The sequence below is a fragment of the Nasonia vitripennis genome, chromosome 3 (assembly GCF_009193385.2).
Source record: "Nasonia vitripennis strain AsymCx chromosome 3, Nvit_psr_1.1, whole genome shotgun sequence".
NCBI lineage: Eukaryota > Metazoa > Arthropoda > Insecta > Hymenoptera > Pteromalidae > Nasonia > Nasonia vitripennis.
This window is the reverse complement of record NC_045759.1, coordinates 341,234-367,511: the sequence shown is the minus strand read 5'-3', so window position 1 is coordinate 367,511 and position 26,278 is coordinate 341,234. Positions and strand designations below refer to the sequence as shown.

At 40.9% G+C, this 26,278-nt stretch overlaps 7 protein-coding genes across 10 annotated transcripts; 3 read left to right on the top strand and 4 right to left on the bottom strand.

Annotated features, from left to right (window-relative positions):
• The first annotated feature begins 1,536 nt into the window (after positions 1-1,536).
• Slc25a1 (solute carrier family 25 (mitochondrial carrier; citrate transporter), member 1) lies at positions 1,537-5,840 on the top strand. 2 transcript variants are annotated; one of them, XM_031926055.2, is made up of 5 exons: positions 1,537-2,068; positions 3,497-3,931; positions 4,019-4,239; positions 4,324-4,513; positions 4,549-5,840. In XM_031926055.2, exons 1-4 carry the CDS (start codon positions 1,927-1,929, stop codon positions 4,504-4,506), a joined length of 981 nt encoding a protein of 326 aa, XP_031781915.1. In that variant the 5' UTR covers positions 1,537-1,926; the 3' UTR covers positions 4,507-4,513; positions 4,549-5,840. The 2 variants fall into 2 exon arrangements, with proteins under 2 accessions (XP_031781915.1, NP_001153368.1); NM_001159896.1 differs by having other exon boundaries at positions 1,789-2,068; positions 4,324-5,836.
• A 1,331-nt stretch (positions 5,841-7,171) lies between these two features.
• LOC100119852 (tetratricopeptide repeat protein 28) lies at positions 7,172-17,075 on the top strand. Of its 2 annotated transcripts, none has more exons than XM_008205555.4 (18): positions 7,172-7,852; positions 8,499-8,756; positions 8,997-9,399; positions 9,514-9,848; positions 9,961-10,183; positions 10,284-10,579; positions 10,658-11,123; positions 11,191-11,598; positions 11,687-12,067; positions 12,152-12,532; positions 12,603-13,017; positions 13,093-13,547; positions 13,605-13,841; positions 13,928-14,427; positions 14,494-14,856; positions 14,953-15,190; positions 15,268-15,480; positions 15,567-17,075. In XM_008205555.4, exons 1-18 carry the CDS (start codon positions 7,829-7,831, stop codon positions 16,292-16,294), a joined length of 6,324 nt encoding a protein of 2,107 aa, XP_008203777.1. In that variant the 5' UTR covers positions 7,172-7,828; the 3' UTR covers positions 16,295-17,075. The 2 variants fall into 2 exon arrangements, with proteins under 2 accessions (XP_008203777.1, XP_008203776.1); XM_008205554.3 differs by having other exon boundaries at positions 7,172-7,888.
• LOC100119815 (peptidyl-tRNA hydrolase 2, mitochondrial) lies at positions 16,878-18,211 on the bottom strand. The gene is made up of 3 exons (XM_001603481.6): positions 17,932-18,211; positions 17,588-17,809; positions 16,878-17,517 (listed from the first exon to the last, which is right to left on the bottom strand). The coding sequence occupies exons 1-3, from the start codon at positions 18,058-18,060 to the stop codon at positions 17,335-17,337; spliced, it is 534 nt and encodes a 177-aa protein (XP_001603531.2). The 5' UTR covers positions 18,061-18,211; the 3' UTR covers positions 16,878-17,334.
• Positions 18,212-18,303: 92 nt separating this feature from the next.
• On the bottom strand, positions 18,304-21,663 carry LOC100119778 (GDP-Man:Man(3)GlcNAc(2)-PP-Dol alpha-1,2-mannosyltransferase). Its single transcript, XM_032598085.1, has 2 exons — positions 21,353-21,663; positions 18,304-21,272 (listed from the first exon to the last, which is right to left on the bottom strand). Exon 2 carries the CDS (start codon positions 19,993-19,995, stop codon positions 18,556-18,558), a length of 1,440 nt encoding a protein of 479 aa, XP_032453976.1. The 5' UTR covers positions 19,996-21,272; positions 21,353-21,663; the 3' UTR covers positions 18,304-18,555.
• On the bottom strand, positions 20,348-24,019 carry LOC100118174 (programmed cell death protein 6). 2 transcript variants are annotated; one of them, XM_008205559.4, is made up of 5 exons: positions 22,591-24,019; positions 22,333-22,530; positions 21,847-21,953; positions 21,353-21,621; positions 20,348-21,272 (listed from the first exon to the last, which is right to left on the bottom strand). In XM_008205559.4, exons 2-5 carry the CDS (start codon positions 22,386-22,388, stop codon positions 21,171-21,173), a joined length of 534 nt encoding a protein of 177 aa, XP_008203781.1. In that variant the 5' UTR covers positions 22,389-22,530; positions 22,591-24,019; the 3' UTR covers positions 20,348-21,170. The 2 variants fall into 2 exon arrangements, with proteins under 2 accessions (XP_008203781.1, XP_031782603.1); XM_031926743.2 differs by having other exon boundaries at positions 22,333-23,413.
• LOC100119751 (dolichyl-phosphate beta-glucosyltransferase) lies at positions 23,581-25,087 on the bottom strand. The gene is made up of 5 exons (XM_001603425.6): positions 25,028-25,087; positions 24,549-24,732; positions 24,279-24,475; positions 24,094-24,202; positions 23,581-24,023 (listed from the first exon to the last, which is right to left on the bottom strand). The coding sequence occupies exons 1-5, from the start codon at positions 25,085-25,087 to the stop codon at positions 23,581-23,583; spliced, it is 993 nt and encodes a 330-aa protein (XP_001603475.2).
• Positions 25,088-25,333: 246 nt separating this feature from the next.
• LOC100680365 (cytochrome c oxidase subunit 6B-like) lies at positions 25,334-26,262 on the top strand. The gene is made up of 2 exons (XM_003425736.5): positions 25,334-25,827; positions 25,940-26,262. The coding sequence occupies exons 1-2, from the start codon at positions 25,628-25,630 to the stop codon at positions 26,172-26,174; spliced, it is 435 nt and encodes a 144-aa protein (XP_003425784.1). The 5' UTR covers positions 25,334-25,627; the 3' UTR covers positions 26,175-26,262.
• Positions 26,263-26,278: the final 16 nt, after the last annotated feature.

The following is a 26,278-nucleotide window of genomic DNA, read 5'->3' as shown; positions in this document are numbered from 1 at the left end:
CGAGACTCGCACTTGACGGGAATGTGGAGCGCACGTTTTATCGCGTGAATCTCTCGAGAGAGTTACGGAATCAAGTGATATCAAATCCCCGCGTGTTTTTTGCGAATTATCGTACACGCATAGACAGTTTGGCAGTTGCTTTAGAACTTGTGGATATCATTCTTTTGATGATTAGTCGGCGTCAATTTTTTTTTTGTTTCTGCATAATAAGCTCTTTCGAGTTTCGAGGAAGCGAAATAAAGCGAAAGATTTTATTCTGCTCTTGGCATCCGTTCGAACAGGACGGCTCTTCGTCATTTAAGACTCTTACGTCAAAGAGGAAAACTCGAAATAAGCGAAGAGAGAGAGAGAGAGAGAGAGAGGGGAAAAACTGCACTGTGAGCATGTATACTACATTGATGATTTTTTGTGTGAACTCGTTGACCTCCAACCGGCACGCATTTTCGCTGGCAGGCTGATCGATTCCGTCATCAATTCGACACAATGGTACCTCTGACGAAAACTTCATTATCGAAGCAGACGGCTGCCGTTTACTCGCTTATTTCAATGTATTACAATCTCGTGCATCTACAAAACGGAAGGTGTGCACATAGCTAGGAGAGGAGTTTTTAGAAACTCAGTTGGGTTTTTCCTACGATAAATTAGAATTAGAATCGAGCTGTAATGCACTTTTACGAATTTTCCTAAGCTCCGTAATGACTTGGCCGTTATCTGTTTACGTACGACAAGCGCGAGTTAGGAGATTATCGAGCGTTCTGCGATTTTGGAGCAGTGCTATCTCGCTTCGTTTGAGAAACAGCTGCATCAATGTTTTCGATGATTCGCTGTTTATCGTTCGGGCATAAATAGACGTACGACTGTTGGGCATGTCGTATTGGCGCTTTGAATTGCGTTCACTTGCTGCTTTGAAATCTAATCTGTTTACAGTTTTGCGATATCACGAGCTATTACTTTTGTTCAAACGCGTTGGCCGCGCGCATCTCTGCACACAAGAGAGCTGTCGCGACTCGCGTTACGTAACGACTGTTAAAATGTTATCAAGATGCGAGTGACAAAGTCTGGCGAACCCGTGCGACGATAAAAGCTCCATTGCATTAGACATGATGAATTTTTTATTTTTCAAGTTAATCGAACAATGCAGCGACCCTGAAAAGAGTAAACACGCGCTTTCCCTCCAGCTGCTACAGCTAAAAAGAAACAAACAACTTTCAAAATTTCTAACTCGGCATCGCCGGCACCTGTCGCAAGCCCCATCGCCCCCCGAACCAAAACAAAAAAGGCGAACCGGCCGAACCAGTAGTGCGCGGTGGCATAAAAAACACTTACTCCGAAAAAAAAAAAAATCATTGACGCCGCGAGTGCGCGTGCGCGCTCCGAAAATCCGCGTGCGCGCGTGAGTCTTCCTGATATAGATACAAGCAACGCACACATCGGATCAAATTAGTAGTAGTATACAGCAGCAGCTCTCAATGGGCGAGCAGTGGGGGAGTCGGCGAGGTTGGTTATTTGCCGGGGGGACGACGAAAGCATCGGCAAAGTGGAGGAACGAGCTGGAGAGAGAGAGAGAGAGAGAGAACAAACGAAGGAAATAACATACGCGACATGCGTAGTTTCAGTGCACGAAAAGCCGACGAGGCTGTCGCGCGGATCTCTCTAACTCCGTAATAATAATAATAATACGCGCACGGGCGTGAGTGTGTGAGTGTGTGTGTGCGTGTGTGTGTGTGAGAAAGAGAAAGAGAGGGGAAAGCAGAAGCTCCTCGTCGCCTGACATCGTCCGACCACCTCACGCGACCTGATCGCTCGCGCAGTAGGCACTCGCGCGGCTCTCCGAACACGCGCCGCTCGCGCCACGCACAGAGACGAGTTTTGCAAGCGCGTGGGCGGGTCTTTGTCGCTGTGCAGGTCAAAAGAGACTGAGCCAGGATGGACGTGGCGTGGCTGCTCAGGCAAAGCTTGGACTCGAGGAGGTCCGCTGTCGGCCCCTTCCCCGGCAGGCCCTGGATGAGGGACAGCGGCGCGGCCGCCGCGCCCGCCGGCAACGTCGGCCTCAAGGGCATCATAGCTGGTGAGTCTCTATATCTACGCCAAAGCACCCGACCTTATGCCTTTGCGTCGCGGCCGGATTATTGACGCGCGAGTCGATACTTTTCGTCCTGATAGCCAGACAGACACCTATACCTATATAGATGTGTACGAGAAGCGAGAAACGGAGTTTCGAAAGGCATCTCATGCGGCGTAACGCCGCGGTTACGGGAATTCAGTGAAATCTTTCTTTTCGGCGCTTTGAACATGCCTGTATATGCGCGATTACTTATATAAAAGCGCATTTACGTAACGAAAAACGGCTGGAGATAAGTGTGCCAGTTTTCGTAAATACATGTGCAGATATGGATTCGCGAAGATACGAACGCCTGCAATAAGTATGTTCAGCAGTCGTCGCTTTTGCAAAAGTTTATGCGAAATAGTGCCAAGCCATAATTCATTTTATTTTTAAACTCGTCAAGATGCCGATTTGTTGAAAACCGATGCGAGTATGTACACACGGTGGTAAACTACTTGGAGGATATATTATAATTCAGCTAATAATAACTCGCGACCACTCTAATACGCTGGACTTTCGGAGCCGGCCGCAGAATTCCGATTCGAAATGGAAATGTACGCGCGCGCCTCGATACTAGTATATATACTTTATAGCGTGTGTGTGTGCGCGCGCGTGCTCACACGAGCGTACAATATTGCATACCGCGCGCGCGATGTCTCTTTCTCCTTTTTCTTGCTTGTCACTTTCGAAAACGAGCGCGAGAAAGGTCGACGATCGCCGAGGCCTGGAAATCGCCGCACGCGCTATTATACTCGATATCATTTTCAAAGTTATTATACGCTTTCGATATCCTTGTATACTTTTCCGAGCTACGCGCGCTTTGGATCATAACACCGCTGTAGAAAAGTTCGCAGTAATCGCTTCGAATGCAAATTAGTTTAGTAGTCGGCGTAATTATGCGCGTGACGCGTGAATTGCCGGTTGCTATATAAAAACCTATGTGAGGTCATTCGCGCTGAAGTAGCATACAGCGATTGCTAGTGTAATATATTTCTGGAATAATTTACAGAAATTTATCTCGTTGAAAAATGACGCAATGGCGAAAAAAAGCGGTGAAACCGAGAGAAAATGGTATCGCGAAAAACATTGCATAAGTCAAAAATAGAGATCTGACGCGTGCAGCTTGTTTACTTGAACTAAACTCTTCGGCTTGTATACGTGAGCGAGTACAGGCAACTTTTCAAAGTTAAAAATACGTAGATTTTGACATTTAATTCGTATTTAGATTTTAGTCTCAGTCAATAAGTTTTATCACTTTATTCGAACAGTATTTATACAGAATCTTAAAATAAAATAATCAATCTCTGATAAGTGGATCACTAGGGCAGCTTTTTCTCAAGCTATTGACGTTGTAGCATATCTATATTGATTTTTGCTTCATTTTTCTTGCAGGCGGCATCACGGGGGGTATTGAGATCTGCATCACTTATCCAACGGAATATGTGAAAACGCAATTGCAACTCGATGGCAAAGCCGGCGCTGGCAAGCAGTATACGGGCATTTTGGACTGTATCAATAAAACGGTGAAAGGCCATGGATTCTTTGGACTGTATCGCGGACTCTCAGTTCTCATATACGGTTCGATTCCCAAATCTGCTGTCAGATTCGGCTCCTTTGAGACTGTGAAGAAGCAACTGGTGGATAAAGATGGAAAATTGAATGTTCAAAATCGCTTACTGGCTGGTCTTTGCGCCGGTGTTTCGGAGGCTATTTTCGCTGTCACGCCCATGGAGACCGTCAAAGTTAAGTTTATCAATGACCAGAGATCAGGCAATCCCAGGTTTAGAGGCTTTGTCCATGGGGTTGGAATCATCGTTAAAGAGCACGGTATGCCAGAGTTATTATTTTTAATTTCAGCGCAGGAAACATTTTTGAAAACTCACTTTTACTCGACGATTTGAATTTCATTTCAAGGGTTCAAGGGAGTTTACCAAGGTTTGGTACCAACTATAATGAAACAGGGTTCAAATCAAGCAATCAGATTTTTCGTAATGGAGTCATTAAAAGAATGGTACAGAGGTGGAGATAACAATAAACACGTTCCTAAGCTGGTCGTGGGTGCCTTTGGTGCAGTGGCAGGAGCTGCTTCAGTTTATGGAAATACACCTATTGATGTTGTCAAAACCAGAATGCAGGTTTGTATTTCGTTTTTTGAATTTTTTACAATGTATGCTGCTTGATCAGTTGTTCCCTTTACTAATTTGACTGTTCTGTATTAGGGATTGGAAGCTTCAAAGTACAAAAACAGCTGGGACTGTGCAGTACAAATTTGGAAGAAAGAAGGTCCAAGAGCATTTTATAAGGGAACAGTACCTAGATTAGGTAGAGTGTGTTTAGACGTCGCCATAACTTTCATGATTTATGATTCCTTTATGGATCTGTTCAACAAGTTCTGGCCATGAATGGAACTCAACGCAGAGTTCGTTATCCTGCCTATATTTTCTTAGGCTCTCATGATCACAAGAACCAGCGAAAATTCCGATCTTTATATCAGATTAATAAAAAAAGTACACTGCATCCCAAGTGGTGCTGGAAATGAATTTTTAACCATTACCATGTATAAATATGGTGTAAGTCTTGGTTGTTGGAAAGTTGGCCAATGGCGATAACATGTGTAGAAAACCCCCGCGGTTGTACTAGAGGATTGTGCCATTCTGTGGGAGCCTTGTTGCTGACACTTTAATTTTTTTAAATTATAAAAATGATAGTGTCAGCAGATAAGCTACCGTTTAAGCGACTGCGATTCGTTTACCACTGATTTATAACAAGCAGTTAAACATCAAGCATTAGAATGTAGTAATGTCATTAATGTTTTTATGTGATAGAATATGTGGCTTTTTTATTCAGTTGAGAAATTGTAAATGTCTCTTGATGCACAAAGTACTCAACGGTTTTTTTCCCTGCTTTTTGTAGATATTATATATCAATTATAAACAGACTTGAGTAGTTGCTGGATTTGGTCAATGTGAATGGAGATTTAACTATTTTATGTTTGTTGATCAAATGCTATGACGTTATATCTTCTTGTAGATTATGTATAAAGTTTTTAAATGAGAGAGAAAGAGAAAACTAGTTTTTATAAGAGCGATGGATTTGATTCACTAGAGTAGGTCATAATTATACGATAATGCAGCTTTTGATTTTCCTCACACGCTTACTGCCGAATCTAAAAAGTTAGATTACTTAAGACATATGACAGGATTTTGCGATTCTGAAGATAACCAATCATTCCAGCAAAATAATTTACGAACGAATTTTACCAATAGACTTTTTACTACTTTTACTCTGCGATTTTTAAACTGGGCTTCTGACGATGAAATTCTTTGAATTATATTTTGTTAACCAATTTTTACATTTTTCACATTCCGTGAATAATTTATAAGAGAATCTATTTATGTATATTTGCACCTCAAAGGTCACGCATTTGTTTTATATTGTTAACTTATTTTCCACAACCTATACTGGGATCCAGAATTGTATTATTTACGACGAATTATAGCATTCAAAATGTTAAATTTTCGTTTTATGATTTGTTCCCAAAATTTGCAACTTTACATGTGTGTAAATTTGTTTGATGTAGAAATAATATATTATAATATAGAGTATTCTTTAACGAGGAAAATATTCAAATGGCAGATACAATAACAAGAACTAAAATTTCAAAAATGTAACAGACTCGATCTTTTATAGTGTATTTTTTGAAAACGACTATTAAAGTACAAATTTTGAAAATCAATTTTGTTATCATTTAATACCTCTAACTATTGAGACTTATTTTTTCCGCGACGTACGTAAAAACTCCTTATAATTAGCAGCTTTCTATTTGCCTACCCAATTTACATAGGCCTACACATGTAGGATGTGCACGGAAAGTTGAATAACGGCGACTAGCATCGCGAAGAGGATTCAGGACATTTATATGAAGAACGTACCTACTACGATGAAAACATCAAGGCGAAGAGATAGCCCAGGCTAGAGACACCTGTATGAAAACCTCTTCTTGAAAAATACAATCATATCAGTAGTATAACATTGAAAGACAAAGAATACTCGTAAGGCAACGCAATAATTTCGGAAAACGCTCTGCGCTATAGTAGCTTGGGAAGTATAAAACCGAAGAGGGCGCGAGAGAGAGAGAGAGAGCTAGAGATTGATGAAAGAGAAGAGGAGAGCGAACAAATGATAGAGTAAAGTGAAAGACAGAAAGAGAGGAAAATGAGAGGGAGGAGAGCCGAGGAGAGAAGAAAGAGCAAAAACGAGCGGAATGAGTCGAAAGTTCAAAACGAGAAGGAGGAGGACGGCTGCGCGCGCTCGTGTATATACGCAATATAAGACCCTTGCCGCCCATCGAAGGAGCTCGTCTCGTCGGCGCGCACGTATAGGCCCTTTTTGTTAGATCGTTTAAAAACTTCGTTTCTTTCGTTTTCCCCCCCGAGGATTAATTGCCCGTTTGAAAATGAGCTTGCCTGGTCGAACGCCAGTGTATGTTACATTATATATTACATGGCGCGAGCATAGTGGAAAAATATGAAATTGATTGCGTGCTCTATTAAATTAAGATTACAGGTTCGATTTTTTTTAATAAACGCGAGCGAATTTGGTAAATTTACGACAATCTGTAAGATGGGAGTAGAAGCCAATTACACGGTTACAAGTCTAATCTTTGATAATCTGACAATCAATCAAGACAATTTTCACCCTCTCACATATGTTTCACATGGGATAATTTTCCCAAGAAAAGCTATTAGTAGGCTCCGCGGAAAAAGAGGGTTAAGCGCACAAACGTATAATGACGGAGGGGAACCTTCTTACCCCCCCGTGCACACACATACACCTATACTTATAAAGTATACCTGCGACTGATCACGCGCGCTCCTCTCTCGCATAATATCTGCTGCTTTCCTGATCCCGATGCAGCGAGAGTAAAGAGGGGGGCCTCATCTCGGCGGGCAGGTGCCCGCTGCATAAGAGAGTAAGTAGCGGCCCCCACCTACCTATGTACTCGGGGCCCGAAGGGGGGACCCGGGGTCACATTCCAAGATGGCTGTGCCCGAGGAATGCAGCAGTGGGTGCCTCCTCCCCGCTGCCCCTCTTTCATAAGACGTTGCTCTGCTGCACTCTTCCGTCCCTCTCTCCCTCCCTCTCTCCCGTTTCAGGACTTGAGCTCGATTCTCGGAGGCTGCGAAGATCGAGCAGCTCGAGCGCACCTAGACGTCCGAAAACAAACTCCGTGACTTTTCAGCCGCGATCGAGCGAGAGAAGTGTGTGTCCGTTGTGTTTGCGGGGCCCGAGACGACGTGGAGCGCTGCAGTTTTTTCTCTCTCTCTCTCTCTCTCTCTCTCTCTCTCTCTCTCTCTCCCTCTCTCTCGAGCGCGGACGTTAGCGAGGGAAAATCACATACACACGACGCGAAAAGAGATCGCCGCGAACACGAGAAAGTTCCGCCAGTGCGTGCGCGAGGAATTTTTTCTCCTGATCGCTCGCTCTACAGAGCCGCGGCTCATCTCGGACACTCTGCGGGCTTTCGTTCGCGAGAGTGCGTGCGGAGCCGTGTACTTACTAGTGGGTACGTGCCAAGGACTTGGGAGACTTGAAAAAAATGGTGCGTTGCGGAGGAACCGCTACTGCTGCTGCTGCTGCTGCTGCTGCTGCTGCTGCTGCTGCTGATGCTCACACTCGCGGATGATGCCCACGCCGAAGCATGCTACCGGCTCGCCTTAAAAAATGTCTCATAGGGATATCTCTGAGGTGGGTACCGACACCTACGTGTACGTCGATTTCCTCGTAAGTATACATGCAGCACCTTCAGCATATCCTATATTTTTCGCCTATAAACGAACGAGTCTGGAATCTAGATTTGCTCCTCCGCTTCTTCTTGTTTGTATACACGCACACCTGTGGAGTGTGGAGCGTATTTCGGAACCGAGGGGGGCTTCGCGCACTCTTTTGTGTTTTTTCCGTCCTTTTCAGGTCGGCTCTCTTATTCGGTTGGCCGATAATTCGTGAATTCTAGTTTCCTACTTTCGGCTTCTTCGTTTTACCTTTGATCTGCCGTCCCATCAGCGAGTCTCAACGGTTTTGCCGAATGGAAGTGCTATAGATATATAGCTATATACCAAGCAGGTGGAATCTGCTTGCTTTTCTCTTTTTCTCATCTCGCGGCCTCTGTCTGCATGCCTGAGAGTGTGTTTATCCGAGTAAAAAATGTTTGTCCTGAAATAATTTGCTCATGTACTTCCGATATTTTTTATTTTCTTTTTTTTTATGCATTCTTGATATTGATAAATGCTTGTGGCAATTGTAAAATCTTAATAAAGGAACAAACATATCAATTGCTTGTTTACATGCTGAACAATTCATAACTGTCTAAATTATTATATTTCTCATTACCAAGGTGGAGCCCGAAGGTTCGTCGGCCTTGGCTGCTGGATCACGGGCACTGTTCCTGGAGACAGTTCGCAGGAGCAATGCTGCCTGTCAAAATGGAGACTATGCTCTAGCTGCCACACTATACACAGAAGCTCTAGCCCTGGATCCTCTGAGCCATGTCCTGTATTCCAATAGATCTGCTGCTCGTCTTAAGATGGGCATGTTTGCCTTGGCGTTGCAAGATGCTGTCAGGGCTACAGAACTCAGTCCACAATGGCCAAAAGTATGTTATGAATCTAACATTACATAAAAAGTTATCCATTGCTTCAAAATATTAAATTCAGAATTTTAAATGATCATTTTATTTTGTCATACTATCACCTATGGTTGATATATCTATTTGAAAACCACAATTTTTATAAGATGAGGTATTGTAGCTTCTCCAATTCAATTGAAAATCTCTAGATTTATACGTAAGGTATCATAATAAATAAAAGTATTTTTTACTTGGTATTTTTCACAGGCTTATTACCGTCAAGGCGTTGCCCTGCAATGCCTGGGGCGCTATGGCGAAGCTCTGGTGGCCTTCAGCATCGGTTTGGCGCGTGACCCCAACAACTGCCAGCTGCTCTCGGGTCTCGTTGAGGCTTCCCTCAAGTCACCGCTACGCATCACTCTCGAGCCAACCTTCCAGCAGCTCCGAGCGATGAAGCTCGACGAGTCGCCCTTCGTTGTCATATCAGTTGTGGGACAGGAACTTCTCGGAGCTGGTCAGTACAGGGCCGCAGCGGGAGTACTGGAGGCCGCTCTGACCATCGGCTCCTGCAGTCTTAAGCTCAGGGGTAGCGTCTTTTCAGCTTTGTCGAGCGCTTACTGGGCGCTGAACTCGCTGGATAAAGCTATAAGTTATATGCAGCAGGATTTAGGTAAGACGAGTCTTGTTCAAGTGCTCATATTTTTGAACTTGTTAAAAATCGTTTAATTTGTTTCAAAATATTCCAACACGAATTTAAAATTTTGGTAAATGAATTTTTTCTTAGGGGTAGCGCGTTCGTTGGGCGATACGCAAGGCGAGTGCCGAGCGCACGGGAACTTGGGTTCGGCTTACTTTAGCAAGGGTAGTTTCAAGGAGGCGCTAACGGCCCACCGATACCAGCTGGTGCTTGCGATGAAGTGCAAAGACACACAAGCGGCTGCCTCTGCCCTAACGAGTCTCGGCCATGTGTATACCGCAATTGGCGACCTGCCCAACGCACTTGCGTCGCATAAACAATGCGTCCAGTTGGTTAAGCAGATAGGCGATAGATTGCAGGAGGCCAGAGAGATCGGCAACGTCGGAGCTGTCTACCTGGCCATGGGCGAGTTCGAAAGCGCGGTAAGATTTTTTAAAACAAATTGCACTGAATTCTAAATGTTTTGACATGTTTATATAATAGAGTCGGTAATACGAATAGGCAACTATAGATATAATATGTTTATTTTGTTAGGTCGATTGCCATACGCAGCACCTGCGAATCGCCCGTCGCTTGGGAGACCGAGTCGAAGAGGCAAGAGCTTTTAGTAATTTAGGATCCTCGCATCATTACCGAAGAAATTTCGGACAAGCCATGACATATCACGAAAATGTTCTTAGAATAGCGCAAGAGTTAGGGGATAAAGCTATAGAAACGAGAGCATACGCTGGATTGGGACACGCAGCAAGATGCGCAGGTATTACTTGACAGTCATGATCAATTTCATACGCTGTAATAAAAAATTTCCTTAACTAATCTTGATATTACATCGTTTTTGTCTTGGGGGTTCGCAACAGGAGATTTGCAACAGGCCAAGTTGTGGCATCAGCGCCAGTTGGACGTCGCCCTAACGACCAAGGACAAGGTCGCAGAAGGCCGAGCCTGCAGTAACCTGGGCATTGTATACCAACTGTTGGGGGACCACGACGCTGCTCTGAAATTACATCAAGCTCACCTCAGCATTGCTCGTTCTCTCGGAGACCGAGCTGGCATGGGTAGAGCCTATGGCAATATTGGTAACGCGTACAATGCTCTCGGTTATTACGATCAAGCCATCAAGTATCATAAGCAAGAATTAACGATAAGTAAAGAGGTAATTACCACCGTTATACTAATATAGCTTGTTTCGTTAGACATTGACAAGGATAAATCAATTTTAAAATTCATCCAGGTAAACGATAGAAGTTCTGAAGCTAGTACGCACGGCAATTTAGCAGTAGCTTATCAAGCGGTTCAGGGCCACGAGGCTGCTCTGCGTCACTATAGGGCACATCTAGCAATAGCTCGCGAACTTAAGGACGCGGCCGGAGAAGCTTGCGCTCTGCTCAATCTCGCCAATTGTCTGTCTTCGCGGGCACGCTTCGAGGAGGCCATACCGTACTATGAAAATTACCTGATGTTGTCGCAAGAGTTGCACGATGTGGAAGGTGAGGCGAAGGCCTGTCATTTCCTTGGCTACGCGCACTACTGTCTCGGTAATCACAGAGAGGCCGTTCGGTACTACGATCAGGATCTAGCGCTGGCCAAAGATCTACAAGACAAATCGGGCATGGGGAGAGCATACTGTAATTTAGGCTTGGCACATCTGGCCCTGAGCAATCTTGATACGGCCCTGGAGTGCCAAAAGTATTATTTAGGTAGGATACCCTCTGCGCTTTTCACGGATCCGTATTATTTTTAAAATTTAATATTTGTACGATGCAGCCATAGCTCACATGACCAAGCACATCGCCGGAAAATTTCGCGCACTGGGCAACATCGGCGATTGTTTGCTGCGTCTCGGCGAAATTGACGAGGCCATCAAGATGCACCAACGCCAGTTGAACCTAGCACGACAAGCAGCTGACCGTGGCCTTGAAGCTGCTGCATACGGTGCTCTAGGAGTGGCGCATCGTGCCACTCGGAATTTGGACAAAGCGTTGGGATTCCATACGCAGGAGCTGACTCTTAGGCAGGAAGCTGCTGACCTTGGAGGAGAATGTAGAGCACATGGAAATCTTGGTGCAGTGCACATGGCTCTAGGTCAATACACACACGCAGTCAAGTGCTACCAAGAGCAGCTTGAAAGAGCGAGGGAGCTTGGAGATTCCGGCATTGAAGCTCAGGCTCTAGGTAAGAAATTCACCGATTTTTACTTCAAATATTTTATACAATCGCAAGGTTAAATAAACGAGAACACGATTTTTTGCTCATTTTAAAGGAAACTTAGGAATAGCTAGGTTGAACATGGCGCACTATGAGGATGCGATAGGCTACTTGGAACAGCAACTCTCAACTCTTGAACCACTTACCAGCAATACAGCGCTAGCGGATAAGGCCAGAGCATTGGGTAATCTGGGCGACTGTTACGAGGCTCTTGGTGATCCCGAGGAGGCGATCAAGTGTCACGAGCAGCAGCTTGTTGCTGCAGTGCGTCTGGGAAGTGTTCGCGAGCAGGAGAGAGCGTATAGGGGATTGGGACGGGCAAGAGAAGCGACTGGAAATTATCAAGAGGCATTAGTATGCTTTGAGAAGAGACTTGTTGCGGCTCATGAAGTCGACAGTCCTGAATCCAGGGGTGCTGCAGCCTACGGAGATCTGGGTGTGTGTCCTAGTTTAATTTTAAACAATTTGATTAGCGATGATTTTTAGATTTTTCTAAATTCTGACATTCTAAATTTAACAGGCAGGATACATGCTGCTTTGGGTAATCATGAACAGGCAGTAAGTTGTCTCACACACCAACTAGCTCTCGCTCGCGGCCTTGGAGATAAAGCCGCGGAAGCTGAGGCAGCAAGTGGCCTCGGTGCTGTGCATCTACTCATGGACGATCCGGATACGGCTCTCCAGCACCATCAACTCGAGCTCTCCATTGCTGAGAGTCTCGATGCTGCAGGTCTGCAAGCTCGAGCTTGTGCTAATCTTGCTGCTGCGCAAGAGGCACTTGGACAGCTCCAAGAGGCCATCCGATTACAGGAACAATCGCTCAGCTTGGCCGCCGCTGCCGCCGATCTACCGGCTAGGGCTGCAGCTTTTTCCAATCTCGGCAGACTGCACCATCTATGTGGTACGTGTGTTGTGACTTATGCACTCATATTGAGACATTCAGTAATTATCAATTTTTATTAACCTTACAGGCGATTTACCACGAGCACTAAGTTATCTACAGTCTGGTCTTTCACTCTCTGAGGGTTTGGGGCGTCGGGAGGAGGCAGCTCGTTTGCGCCATAGGCTAGGTCTCGTGCACTGGGAAGCAGGAGAACCGCAGATTGCTGTTGAACAACTGGAAAAGGCGGCAGCGCTACTAGAGTCTCTGGACGGCTGTTGCACGAGTTCGTCGTTACCAACGAGTGGACAGCAGCCGAATAGAGCAGAACTTGTTTCACAAGCGTATCGCATGCTCCAAAAGGTTCTCGTCAACTTGGGCAGAAACGAAGAGGCGCTCAATTGGGCCGAAAGATCTAGGAGGTCTAGAGATGGCACGCCTCAAGATTTAACCGCGCATTTCTCGGAAATTGTTGATAGGCAAAGAGGCATTGTGTTGTATTATAGGTATGGATTTGTTAATAAAAATATCCAGTTGAACACAAGCACTTTATAAAACATGAATGCACTAATTAATTTTAGCGAGGTGGACGACCAAGTTCACAGCTGGTGTTTAGCACCAGGTCGAGGTCTTCTCCGTTTTTACTCGAGCAGCCTGGCGAATGGTCCAAGCCTAGAGAAGCGCGTGCTGGAGGCGCGCGAGGCTCTGTTGCTTGGTGAATCGGCGGGAGATACGGCAATCCTCGACGAGAACTGCCCTCCCAAGATCCCAGCTCGAGGACATCATCTCAACGCGAGCTCGTATAGTCTCAGCAGTTTGTTCAGTGTTGGATCGTTGAGTTCAAGAGCGGGTAGTGCTCGTTGGGCCCAACAGAGAGGCGGACCTGTCTGGCAGGCACCGCCAGCTTTGCAAGGACTATACGAGCTTTTGCTGGCACCTTTTGAAGATCTACTGCCGATGCCTAGGAAGGAGCTAATTTTGGTGGTAGAAGAGTCGCTGTACCTGGCACCGCTACCAGCACTGCAAGCTGGACCCGGTAAGTCGCAATGTTATATATAAGATTTCAAGCTTTTAATTTTTGACGTATATTTAGGTGAAGATTATCTCTGCGAGAGGTTTTCGCTTCTTGTAGTACCGTCGCTTAGCGCGTTAAAGCGTCGGTCGAAGACACCAATGCCCGAGGGTAATGCAACAGTGGCTGCTCTCGTTGCGGGTAACCCCTCAGTTCCTGAAAAGGTTCGCGAGGAACATGGTTGGACCGAGAACGTTTCATCAGCCGAAACTGAGGCTAATATCGTCGCTGAGCTGCTCGAGACAAGGCCTTTACTTGGTGAGTACCAAAATAAAATATTATAAATATTTTCATAACGTTCATCATGACAAATGGACATTTTTTTTTTTTAACTATTATTACAGGCGCAGAGGCAACTCGTTCAGCGGTTCTACGAAGCCTGCCGGATGCCGAGTGTGTGCATCTGACGGTACCAGTTTTTTGGTCTGGCAATCCCAGTCTGGCTCTCACGGCTGAGCAGTGTGAAGAGCCAACTGACAAGCCCGAGTACTTATTGGACTGCTGTGCCGATCTCATGCGATTGACTGCGCGTCTCGTGGTTGTGTCGAGCAGCCACTGGAGTAGTGATACCGCTAGTAGCGTCAGCGTCCAGGGTGTGCAGCGTCTGGCTCGTTCACTCCTCAGCTCGGGAGCCCAATGCGTTCTTATTGGCATGTGGCCGGTACCACCAACGGCTGGAAGTATATTGCTTAGAGCGTTTTACAGCGCGATGTTGCAAGGTCAAAGGGCCTCCAGAGCGCTAGCCGAGGCAATGCAGACTGTGCAGCACACTAGACACTTTGCGCACCCAGCGAACTGGGCTGGGTGGTTGTTGTTGGGAGGTGATACAAGATTATCTAATAAGGTTGGTTATGCTACCGAATTGAATCATTTTAATCGCAATGGATATTTACGATGTGTTACGTTCAAGGTGGCATTAATGGGTCAGGCACTAGCAGAATTATTACGTAGCGGACCAGAGCATAGCAGAGATGCTCTTCGTGTTACATTGCACCTCGTGGAAAAGTCGCTGCAGCGCATTCACTGTGGTCAGAAAAATGCTATGTACACTACACAAAAGAGTATTGAGAACAAAGTAGGTTCAGCGACGGGTTGGCGCGAGCTACTCATGTCCGTCGGATTTAGATTTGAGCCTGCGGGTAACGGCATTCGACCATCAGTATTCTTTCCTCAGAGTGACCCAGAAGAGCGGCTCACCAGGTGTAGCGCTAGCTTGCAAGCTTTACTTGGCTTGGGCCACGCATCTCTGCATGCACTTGTGCGCCTTTTGCAGGTAAAGAACTACAAGATATTCAATGGATTCTACTTGATCGAGATGGTGTGTGATATACAATAAATTATTTTCAAATATTTTTTTTTACAACTTCAGGCTCCCGAAGCAGCGGAAGATGTAATTGCAGCTATGCGAAGGGCAAGTTGTGCTTCAGAGGGACAGGAGGTCAAACTTCCTGTGCGAGTGTGGCGTGCCGCAGGATCACACGAACTCTTTGCTAGTTTGGGCTTCGACCTTATGGAGGTTGGTCAACTCGAAGTCAGTTTGAGAACCGGCAAGCAAGTGTCGAGGCGAGCAGTGCAGTTCGCCCTTCAAGCGTTACTCGCGCTGTTTGGTAAGAGTAACTTACAAGTTCTTACGAAATATCCTATTTTAGAAAGACATAAGTTAGTATCTTTTTCACCTGTGCAGATACGCAAGAAGCACCCAAAAGTCTCAGCTTAGACTCGGGTAGTTCTATGGAAAACTTAGCTCCGATACCACAAACCGAAAGAGGACTTTCTGAGCGACCGAGATTGGGTGGCGCATTTGCAAGTTATGTTAAACATCGTGGAGAACCCGATGGCAAAACGATGGAAACGCCAAGCTTATCTCTTCCACGTTTGGATTGTCAAAATGCTCAAGGTATGTACTAGCTATTACATAATTTATTAGTTTATTGGAAAAGATACATTTTAAAAGCGTAATTATTCATGCTTTATTTTTACCAGACGAATTGAGTGAGAGTTTTACACTGAACCCGCCAGCTGCAGCTTTAAGTTTAAATCACCAGACACGAATCCGCAATCTCTACCCTGATCAGTGTAGCGTCCCAAGACCAGGCTCAAGCTCAAGTGGCTCGGTGACCGATTGGGAGAGTAGTGGACACAGTACTATCTTACGTCGTCAACCCTTACCCGCACTTCCGGCAACTGTTCTGGAACGACTTAGTGTGCGTACAGAGCTCGGTACAGGTCCAACGACTATGAACACTCCAAGAAAAACGCCTCAAACACTGATGTCTAACGGTAGCAAGAGCAATGAACCCATAAGCGAGCAGGAAACTGCTCAAACCTCGGAGGCATCACACCATCATCCCCATTCCCACAGTAACATTCGTAACCTGGCCACTTCTCTTACAAGTTTGACTCGTGAGTTGACCCCTACGATTTCCGAAGTCTATCATGAACGCAACCTAGGCCTGGGATTAGCACCCTCGTTGTCGAAGCTACTGGAGGAAGTGGGTGGCTGTCCCGTATCTGAGAACGAGGAGCAAACGCATGAACTCATTGGCAGAAACAACATAGTCGTGGGACACAGTCAAACGACCAGCTGGCTGCAAAATGAGACGGAACTCTGCCGAAGAGATGAGGCTGATGGTAGGTCCATTGCCGAATCCCAATGCAGCGCTACAAGTTCCAATAAGATTCGTAGAAAAGCACCACCACCGCCACTGTAGTTTGATTTCATCAAGAAATTCTCAGACTAGCAACCGGGGTGGGTGATAGTAGTACTTATTTAAAGATGAAGTAAAATATTTTAAAACAAATTTATTCAAAGAAACATCAGTACTTAGTTCCTATTCATGGATCAATAGGTCATACTGATATAACTTTTTTATAATTACGTATTTATGCGATTAACTGGTTTAGCCCTTATTATTATATGTATGAAATGTTTTGGGAATGTTTTCATAAATTATGGATGATGGCTGGAAATCGTGTGATATTGTTTTAAGTATATGATTTTGATGATAAAAAAATATTGATAATCGATTTAAATGTTACAAAATCAACGTATTGAATTATTCCCACAATATTTCAATGGCACTTGGTGCTAAAAGGCTAACAAATCTTTTAATGCAAAGTATTTTTCCATAAAGCTGTACTAAAACATTATTTTTCTCAAACAAAAAAAGAATGCTCAAGACTTCCTTCGATGATTATTAAATAACATCATACTTTACGAACTCCTTCGTCAGGTTATGGTATGGGAATGGTTATAGAAATGGAAAAAAACATTTCATTTAAAATGTCCCAATATTTGAGATAATTAAAATGCATATAATTAAAGTAAACCTCATTCAGTAGTGAACAAAATAATAAAAGAGCAGTTTATATGATTGAATAACAGTGCCGTCCACATTTTTAGAAGAAAATGTACTATATAGATTTCTAATACTAAACATGTAAAATATCCCTTTATAAAGATTTAGAAAATAAATGGTTCATTTCGAATTACTAGCAGAATTTCGTTTTATTTCTACCCGAAGAAAATTTATTTTCTAAATAAGTATCTTATAAATTTTATAAAATGCTGTTTACATATATTACAAAAATATGCCTTTTGCAAGACAAGTTAGTTGGCAAAAAAATTAGATTCTGAATATTCTTATGTATCCATTTTTACTTTTTATAATTTAAATTTAAGTTTAAGGGTTTATCTCCATGGCCGTTAATGATAAAAATCTTTTATAGAAATAAGCTGGATTTTAAAAAATCAATATAATTTTAAATGACCAGTTATTTGATCTATAAATTTACAAGGTCCTGGTCCTATTCCACATACTGTTCTGCTACCTGGCGCTACTTGTGTTTGACCTGCATCTCGCACAATGTTTGATAAAAGTCCTATTTTTTTTGCAGTCTGGTGCAACTCCATTAATTCAGCTTCAGTTTCACACTGAAAATAGAAAAAACCATTTAATCTTATCTTGAAATTACACTAAGAACTATGCTAAATAAATATCTACCTTGAGGGTGATTTTAGTTTGACCATTGTATTCCCATGCTTTAAGAATTGTGGGGTACTTTTTGGCTAATTTGTAGGCTGCTACTGCTGCATGTGCGCACTGAGCAGCAACTTTGCCTTTTCCCATTTTCAGGTCATTTCTGACAACTAAGACTAATTTAAAATAATCATCCATGGCACTGTCTGAGCTACTTGAATCTGATGACGAGTCATCTGAATATTCCTGTAATATAGTGATACAAATTAAAATAAATTACAAATGAAAATAGGATGGTTATTGTTACAAAACATATGCAGACATATGTATTGAAAAAAAAAAAAAAACAACAAGTAATTAAAGCTTACTTTTCCTTCGGAGGGCTGTGCTTGTTTCCTCCTGTAAACTTTATACAATCCATAACTAAGCAGCAATGTTAAAGGTACGGTAATCGAGATACTTTTTAAGTAGTCTAATAATTCAAAAACGGCCTCCATTTTTTCGTATTAATAAATATACTGTAACATATACATACATACATTAATTTTGCCGTTTTGTTACAGTTTTCACCACGTTTTGGTGATTTGTATTAGACATAACCTCATCGAGTTTGCACGATGCTTCGAGCATATACTACGATGTATATATTATAGGGACAAGGATTTGGACCTGCCCACATTGCATATAGGGACATTTTTGTTAAAATACTCTTTGCGAAAATTTAAAAAAAAAGTCAAAAATATGTTTTTGAAATTCTTTATTAGTTTTGACTGTAATGTTAACAAAATAGTTTTGGAGACCTTATAATTGTATTTATTAAGAAAATATTCTATGGATAAAGCTTTTAATTCTGGCCACAATTTTAGTAAATTCAGTATTTATTTCTTATCATATTATCAACAAATTAATTCTAATATAAATATATTATCTATAAAATTTATTAAAAATTTCACGCTAATTAAATTTATATATTTGTCCAAGTAGGTAACACTTTATTCTAATCGAAAGAGTGGCTCAATTGTTCTCAAGAATTCCTTTTCAAAATGTTCAGTTGAAAATCTGTGAACAGATGATCTAGCAGCATTTCGTATAGTATCCCTTTCATTTGGAGTCATCTTGATGATGTAAGCCAGAATTTGGGCATATTCTTCAGCATCTTGTGCCAAAAATCCATTTTGAGATCCAGTTTGTGTCTCAATAATGTCAGCTCTGGGTCCACCAGAGGCATGAGCAACCATGATAAGTCCTGCCGCCATGCACTCAACAATACTTATTCCAAAATGTTCATTCCACATTGTGTGTAGGCCAATAGTTCCTTGTTCAAGCTGAGTAATCAAATCTGAATATGAGATATTCAAGTGGAACTCTACATTCTTATCCAAAGCTAAATGTTTTGACAAATCTTCCATATCCTTTACTCGAACTTCATCATCGTGATTACGTGTTGAGCCAATCAAAACTAGACGTATTTTCTTCCAAGTCTCTTCATCAACTATTGACCTCAATTCATACATAGCCCTGAGCATAAGGGGATGATTCTTCTCTGGTCTAAATTGTCCTACTGAAACTATGCGAATGATGTCTCCTTTTTCTTCATCCGTTATTAATGGTAAAGTCACGAGTTTCTCTATATCACATGGAGGGTAAATTCGATGAATCTGCAAAGGACATTTCCAAATAGAATTGATATGATCTTCAGTCCACGAAGAGTTCACCATTATTATGTCAGCTGTTCTACCAACTATACCATATAAAAAGGCAAATATTTTATAATATACAATTTTCGCTGCTGTTAAAAATGGATTTCTAGCTATAACTTTACGGTTATTACGTGCATAAGCTCTACGATACACATGCCTCAGCATATCTGTTGATATGGTTGGGTAATGTGTATACGATGCAACTTTACATCCTCCAATGTACTTAAATAATGGATATGTAAAGGCATAACCCATGGTATCAATAAATATATCTGGTTGCAACTGTTGAAGTGCCTCAAATCCAAGCCGGATCGATCCTAAACTTTGCCCAAGTATTGTAAAATATGGATAATTATCAGCTTCAACCCATTTTCTGGTGAATAGGTATATAAACTTGACATTATCTTGCACCTTTATGTTAAACACTTTCTCAACATTATTGAGAATTTTGTCTCTGTCAGCATCCAAGTCTCCTGTGTAAATGTAAATCTGTCCACTTTGATATTTAGTTTGTAATGCATGGACAGCAGCCCAAAGCACTCGTTCTCCACCGCCACCAGCATTGCAGTAGGGATGAAATATACCAATGGTTATTTCATTTTCTTTTCTTTTACGACGATTTTTTGAAAATCTCATTCGTAAGAGCGTTATTATCAGCAAAGGTATAAGTACACCACATAATAAAATAGATGATAAGACTAGTTCATTAATTTCAATAAATTCGGTTAGCATTATCTCTTTTCTTAATAATTTAAAGACTTTTTGAAATAACAATATAGTTCTGTTTCAATTCTTTTATAAGATTTAAAAGTTTTATCACCCCTTCTAAGCAACGATACATTTATTCTTATCATTTATATAGTTGCGTCAGAGCAGAAATATACGCGAATAAGTCCTGGCTCTATACGATATATTTATCACACTGATGTAAACATAACCTCCATATTCCGGCTGACACATTATAGATGATTTATGTATTCTTCTTCTGCTAATATATATAGGTATAAACAGTTGTAACTTTTCTATACAATTAGTATATAGATAAAAGTTTAGAGAAATAAAATACAATTCATTAGACAAATCATACTTTATAATAAAAATTTAATATGATCATTCAATAATAATATTATTACATAATAGTATTATTAGATTATTACAGATACAAATAGAAAAATATTTACATGTAAAAATATTTGAGAAAATACATATGTATATAAGACAATTGTATATAATAGTCACGCAAGTAGCACTGTCATCAAAAAACTTCTTGATATAATAAATAATTACACTTTTGATAAAGACATTACTTAACGGCGGACGTTTTTTAAGCTAAGTATATAATATTTATAGTATAACATGTAAAAATGTCTGTAAATTATTTGATTGACTTTGATGTTTTATCATTTATAAAAGTTTTTTACCCTTGGCATAACAAAAGTTTTAGCTGTCTGCTCATTCTTTTCTTTTACTTATAGTAAAACTTTTTTATAAATATTATTAATATTGTTATTTTCAAAATCTTTCATAACTTTCAGTAGTTTTTTAATCTTTTACGGCTTTTAATATATAGGAATGTTGGATTTTTCATATTGACTTCTGCAGCTTAGAGCAAAATAATTGTAATATATCATCTGATTGGAAACATTTATATCATCCTTAGTGTATTTAACGCTGAATCTTTAGAGTATATTTGTGTATAGGCCAAATATGAATGTGGTTGTAAGTATATTATAAAAGATAAAATTTCAAGTTACAAGCAACTAGCATTTGGCATAATTTTGGCAGACTCCATAAATAGATTTTATGAAATCAATCATTTTCTAACACACAGGCCATATAGTACTCTTTCAAATTACGAATATGAACAATAGTGAACAAGTAAACGCATACAGTTCTCTTTGAGGGTCCTACACCTTCAAATTAAAAACCATTCCTAAGAACTGCTCATAATGAATTGTGATAACCCCATCCAAATCTGTGTCATATTGTCGAAAAGCTGAAGTCAATGTCTAGAAAAGAGAAAAGTTTGAAGTGATTAAAAACTAAATTTTTTATTAATAGTTATATCCTGGAAATATAGAAAACTCACGTATAAGACAACACAGCATTGAATAAAATCATCAAAGTATATTGTTCCTCTGCCAGCTCGATCATATTTGCGCATCAGAGTGTCAATTATTGTATCTGATAACCTATATCCAAAGCTTACTAAAGCATTCTTCAATTCATTTCGGTCTATATTTCCACTATTGTCACGATCAAAGGATCTGAAGCAATTCTGCCAGTCTGTGACATACTTCCATAGTGCTCCAAACTCTTCAAAGTTTACAGTGCCAGTATTTTTCTTATCGAACATACCTGAGGAATTTTCGGAATTTGGTTTGTCATTGTCAAACATACCTGCATGAACAAAATTTAGCCATAGGCAAAAACGAACAAATAGTATCTACACTTTTTACCAGCACCAATATTAATAAAGCACCATAAACATTCACTCCGTATAAAATAAGTCTTAGAAAAATGTGTTACACATCACATCTGTACATGAAGCAATGTAAACAAATAAAAATATAAATAACTTACCAATCATTAAACGAACAGTTTCCGGATTAAAAGGTGTCCATGTTCCATTAGAAAGCGCTTGCTGTAATTCATCGGCTGTGATTTCTCCTGAGTGGTCCTTGTCAACTCTGAAATGAATATCATTAAAATCAATGCATTTTCCAACTATGTAATATTCTTCAATATCAACAGATAATTCTTTTTTGATTTATAACGATTAATTTGATGAAAACATCTAATTTCAAAGCTAAATATTAATAAAGTCAAAGTTACTTTGGCTAATTATTATTGAGAGCCTGTCTATCTTGAAAAAATATTTTGCTTTCAGTTATAAATAAGTCTTGAAGAGTTCATCGGGTCCACGGATACGAAATCGAGAGGAGAAAATCATTTAATCGCGTGAATGTGAGGTGCACAGATCATGAATCATCTGTGGAAAATAAGAGGCCACGTCAGGTGGAAAACCTCATCATATGCAATATAGCCTATATATCTCCAAGTACTCACCTTTGAAAAACATCCCACAGAAATTCGCGGCTAGGCATCGGCGAGACGAACGACATTTTCAAAATCTGCTCTTCTCGAAGATTCTTCAGCCAAAAAGTCGCTTTTTTGTTGCCCGCTGACCTTGTGCGCGATGCGGAGAGACCGGTGGTAGGCAAAAAAACACTTCTCTCGGAAATCAAGCAGGAACAACGAACCTTCCTATAAGTAGGTATTATTATATATAGGTAGCCTAGCTGTGTAACGGCCGCGAACACTTACTACACGACGCAGCACACTCGCACCGAGGATACTTTATAAGTATGCGTGTAGAGCTGTATAGGTATATGATCTTGGTGCGGATTAAATCGCAGCCCCACTACTCTCGCAATAATGACGAAATCAGCTTGGATACAGACGCATATACGTGCACATCCCCGCCCTACTGTGCGCCATGTGAGTGACGTATTAGGTCATGTGATCCATATAAACGCACGTGCTATTCCAACATTATAGTGAATAACCCTGATATCCAGGAGGGGAAAACCCACCCCTAAAGATGGGATATTTGTTTGCTATTGATCTCAGAGCGGTTTTTCGGGGAACAAGATAAATAGGCTGTCAATGCTGTCTTGAAGCCATCTTGTGTGTCATATATACACATATCTGTCATATATATTTTTAGCTTCAAACAATTTTTTATATTTTTAGCAACAAAATAAGCATAGTTAGAACGTAACTTATCGAATTATGAGCATGAATTAAAATAATTGTTTTATAACAAACAAAATGATTTTCTCGCGTACTTTTTGTATATTATGAGCAACAGATTATCACGTTTCATCAACTTGTAAAATATGAAAATATGATTTCTCTTATTAGTTTACATTTTGTAATCGTAGTAACTTACACATATTGCAATTTTTTTTGCAATATGATTGAAATCACATATAGACATACATTATTTGTATATATGAAATGTAAACGATACATACTATTCTTTTACAAAAATTAGTTTTTTTTTTGTTAATATATTGAAGTCATTGCTCAAAAGTGGCGGCTTCATAAAATCGAAAATAATAACTGATTATCGTCTTTTTTTGTTACAAATAAATCAATGAATGACGAAAAAAAATCAGTCTACCAAAAAATTACGGTTTGTAATCCGTGTCTGCGTTCTCTTTCCAAGCAAAGAAATGCGGTCGCGCTAAAATTACTCCAAAAAGAGTCTGGCTCCAATATTCCAAAGCAATAGATTGCGTCCATCATTAATCAACCGATCTTGGGCCTTGCAATTTTCCAGGCACCGAGCTTGTATCTGAGCGAGATGAGCACGAGGTCGCGACCCATCTGTAACCAGCTCCAGACAGGTACTATCTTGGAGCCCTCGATCTCTTGCCATTCGACGGCAACCTCGGATATGGGCAGCTTTAGCGTTTCGGCTATGTAGAGCATCTCCACGTCAAAGGCCCAACGTTCAACGTGTAGCGCCGTAAAGACGACTCGAGCGGACTCGCGCGTCAGCAGCTTGAAACCGCACTGTGTGTCGTGAACGTTCTTTACGCAAAAGAACCAAACGAGGAAATGGAAGCCGTGCATTAGTAGTAAACGAAATAGGGAGCGTTTGGCTTTTTCCTCCTCTTCTAGGTGGGCTCGCGAGCCACAGACTACTGCGTGCGAAGTTGCAGTTTTGTCTGGTGATGTAATATAGTCGACTGGAAATTATGATATATTGTTTTAAAAACTGTTTTGTCATTGAAAATGTGTGGAAAAGAGATCACATACATCCTAGAATGTGCTTCAGACTTTCATCTAGTTTTTTCAAGTCACTAAAGGTTGTGGCCCCATCAGCATCAGCAAACAGTAAAACACTACCCCTGGCACTTTGCATACCCTACAAGGAAAAAAGTTTTGTTCAAATAGGCCTGTAAGTAAAATAATTGGAATAAATTCAAGCATATGCAACTGACCAGTCTTACGGCACCACCTTTTCCTCTGTTTTTTACTAAAGCTAGCACTCGTACAGTATTGTACTTCTTAGCATAAGAATGTGCGACCTCAACAGTCTTATCGGTACTTCCATCACTAACTACAATCACCTCATATGTCAGTCCTGCTTTTTTACTCTGCTCCAAATACCTTAAACATTCGTCCAACATTGGGGGCACTAAGACATAAGAAAATTTAGTTTGATTCAATAAATTTAAATTGAATTTACACATGAAATTATTATGCATTACGTCTTTCTTCTTCATTGTATGCAGGAACAATAACGCTAATATTGACACTCCATTCATCTTGGATAGATGGAAACAGTGTCTTTTCTCCAGTATTTGGATCCAGAAAATATTTTTCTTCTCCATATCGAAGTACTTTTGGATAAGGTTCTGTATTCCTGCATATTATGTATACAAGTGCAAAGAGCTATAAAAAAGATTCAAGATTATATAAATGTAAAAGCATCAATATTAAATGCCACACTGATAATAAAAACAAGTAATGATAACATTATGACTAATGACAATATTACAAGTAATACTTTCTTTTAAATGTATAATAATTAAATATTACATCGTATTAAAAAACTGCGTCGACAATTTCAAAAAGTCATACATTCAACAATTGATGTGCAATGTGTTGTGACAAAATATCACTGTAATTTACATGTTATGCCAGTACAGAGTACAAAATATAACCTCATTCGCGAAGGTATACATACCATAAATACAAGTACTAGAAGAATGACAAAAAGATAAATCCATACTGTCTCGAGAGGCATTGCGATGAGGTTGACGAAATGGCAGTGACTTTTATTTTAAACAAAGTATAAACAACATTTCTCCAGAGGAGTGTTTTGACGTGGCACCGTTCGGTATAGCAGTCAGCTGCGGCGGCCTCTTTTGTGTGTACACACTTTGCACTATATATGTGCGGCAAGTATTATATATATATATATAACGGTGCACCGTGACGCGTCGGCGTGCGATCACATGGAGCCGTATACTTACTTATTACGATAACATTTTGCTTTTGTCTCATATAGATAAGTAGGTGTGAGTTGTGACAGAACTTGTGCTTCAACTTTTTGCAAATATTTTTTGAAATGCATAGAAGAGCGTAAAAATGTAGTTATTTTTTAAACACTTGATTAACTACACAAATATATAAAGATTACAAGTAAAGTTTCTGTTTTGTTTAAAACAAAGAAATCTTGAAATTGAGATACATTCGGAACGTGAACTGATTTCGTCAATAACGAAACCATAATAAAACCTCAAAATATAGGATTTTACATCGAGAGTAACGTATTAGCAGCGCGATGTCTTCTACGAAAGCGCAAAATACTAAAAATGACATGACGGCAGAAGAACGGCAGAAGACAGAGCCAAAAAAAGTGTCCAATGACGAAGTACCCGTAACTTCGTCCATAGTACTGGAAGAAGAAGAAGATCCTTGTGCTCCGAAAATCAAAGTGGACGATGAGCCGATAGTCATTCGAACTCCTGGATTAGATCCTCGGTAATTTAAAATCAGTAATAAATCATGGATTGGAAAATTTATTGAAGATTTTGAAAAAATTAAGGCGAATGCTCCAACAAAAATTTTAAACGCTCTTGTAATGTAAATTCAGATTTCAGCAGCAAAACCAAACGTTGCGCTGCTACGTGATGTACACGGATTTCTATCAATGCGAGCACTTGCTCGGCGAAGGTGCAGAGGCCTGCACCTGGTTCAAGGACGTCTTCACCTCGATATGTCCTCAAGCCTGGGTCGAACGCTGGGACGACTTCCGGAGCGAGAACCGCATGCCTTGGCACAAGCGCAATCACATTTTCCCCGATGCTCCATACGGCAAACGATCATGAATTTGTTGGTGTTACAAATCTTTCGCGTTAATTTATAACCATTGATCTTTTCAGAAGACGAATAAAATTCCAAGTTGCTTTAAATTTAGTTTTTAAATTATTTA

Bases quoted from the DNA above. Each gene is read 5' to 3' on its own strand.
- Slc25a1 (XM_031926055.2), top strand. From the start codon at position 1,927: ATGGACGTGGCGTGGCTGCTCAGGCAAAGCTTGGACTCGAGGAGGTCC. The intron at 2,069-3,496 runs GTGAGTCTCTAT...TTTTTCTTGCAG, and splicing joins CCTCAAGGGCATCATAGCTG to GCGGCATCACGGGGGGTATT. The intron at 4,240-4,323 runs GTTTGTATTTCG...GTTCTGTATTAG, and splicing joins TTGTCAAAACCAGAATGCAG to GGATTGGAAGCTTCAAAGTA.
- LOC100119852 (XM_008205554.3), top strand. From the start codon at position 7,829: ATGTCTCATAGGGATATCTCTGAGGTGGGTACCGACACCTACGTGTAC. The intron at 11,124-11,190 runs GTAGGATACCCT...TGTACGATGCAG, and splicing joins GTGCCAAAAGTATTATTTAG to CCATAGCTCACATGACCAAG. The intron at 14,857-14,952 runs GTAAAGAACTAC...TTACAACTTCAG, and splicing joins CACTTGTGCGCCTTTTGCAG to GCTCCCGAAGCAGCGGAAGA.
- LOC100119815 (XM_001603481.6), bottom strand. From the start codon at position 18,060: ATGGAGGCCGTTTTTGAATTATTAGACTACTTAAAAAGTATCTCGATT. The intron at 17,810-17,931 runs GTAAGCTTTAAT...ACTATATTACAG, and splicing joins CACAGCCCTCCGAAGGAAAA to GAATATTCAGATGACTCGTC. The intron at 17,518-17,587 runs GTAGATATTTAT...TTCTATTTTCAG, and splicing joins AAACTAAAATCACCCTCAAG to TGTGAAACTGAAGCTGAATT.
- LOC100119778 (XM_032598085.1), bottom strand. From the start codon at position 19,995: ATGCTAACCGAATTTATTGAAATTAATGAACTAGTCTTATCATCTATT.
- LOC100118174 (XM_008205559.4), bottom strand. From the start codon at position 22,388: ATGTCGTTCGTCTCGCCGATGCCTAGCCGCGAATTTCTGTGGGATGTT. The intron at 21,954-22,332 runs GTGAGTACTTGG...TATTCATTTCAG, and splicing joins CTGTGGGATGTTTTTCAAAG to AGTTGACAAGGACCACTCAG. The intron at 21,273-21,352 runs GTGAGTTTTCTA...TCTCTTTTCTAG, and splicing joins AATGCTGTGTTGTCTTATAC to ACATTGACTTCAGCTTTTCG.
- LOC100119751 (XM_001603425.6), bottom strand. From the start codon at position 25,087: ATGCCTCTCGAGACAGTATGGATTTATCTTTTTGTCATTCTTCTAGTA. The intron at 24,476-24,548 runs GTAATGCATAAT...CTTATGTCTTAG, and splicing joins ATACAATGAAGAAGAAAGAC to TGCCCCCAATGTTGGACGAA. The intron at 24,024-24,093 runs GTATGTGATCTC...CATAATTTCCAG, and splicing joins TCTGAAGCACATTCTAGGAT to TCGACTATATTACATCACCA.
- LOC100680365 (XM_003425736.5), top strand. From the start codon at position 25,628: ATGTCTTCTACGAAAGCGCAAAATACTAAAAATGACATGACGGCAGAA. The intron at 25,828-25,939 runs GTAATTTAAAAT...ATGTAAATTCAG, and splicing joins ACTCCTGGATTAGATCCTCG to ATTTCAGCAGCAAAACCAAA.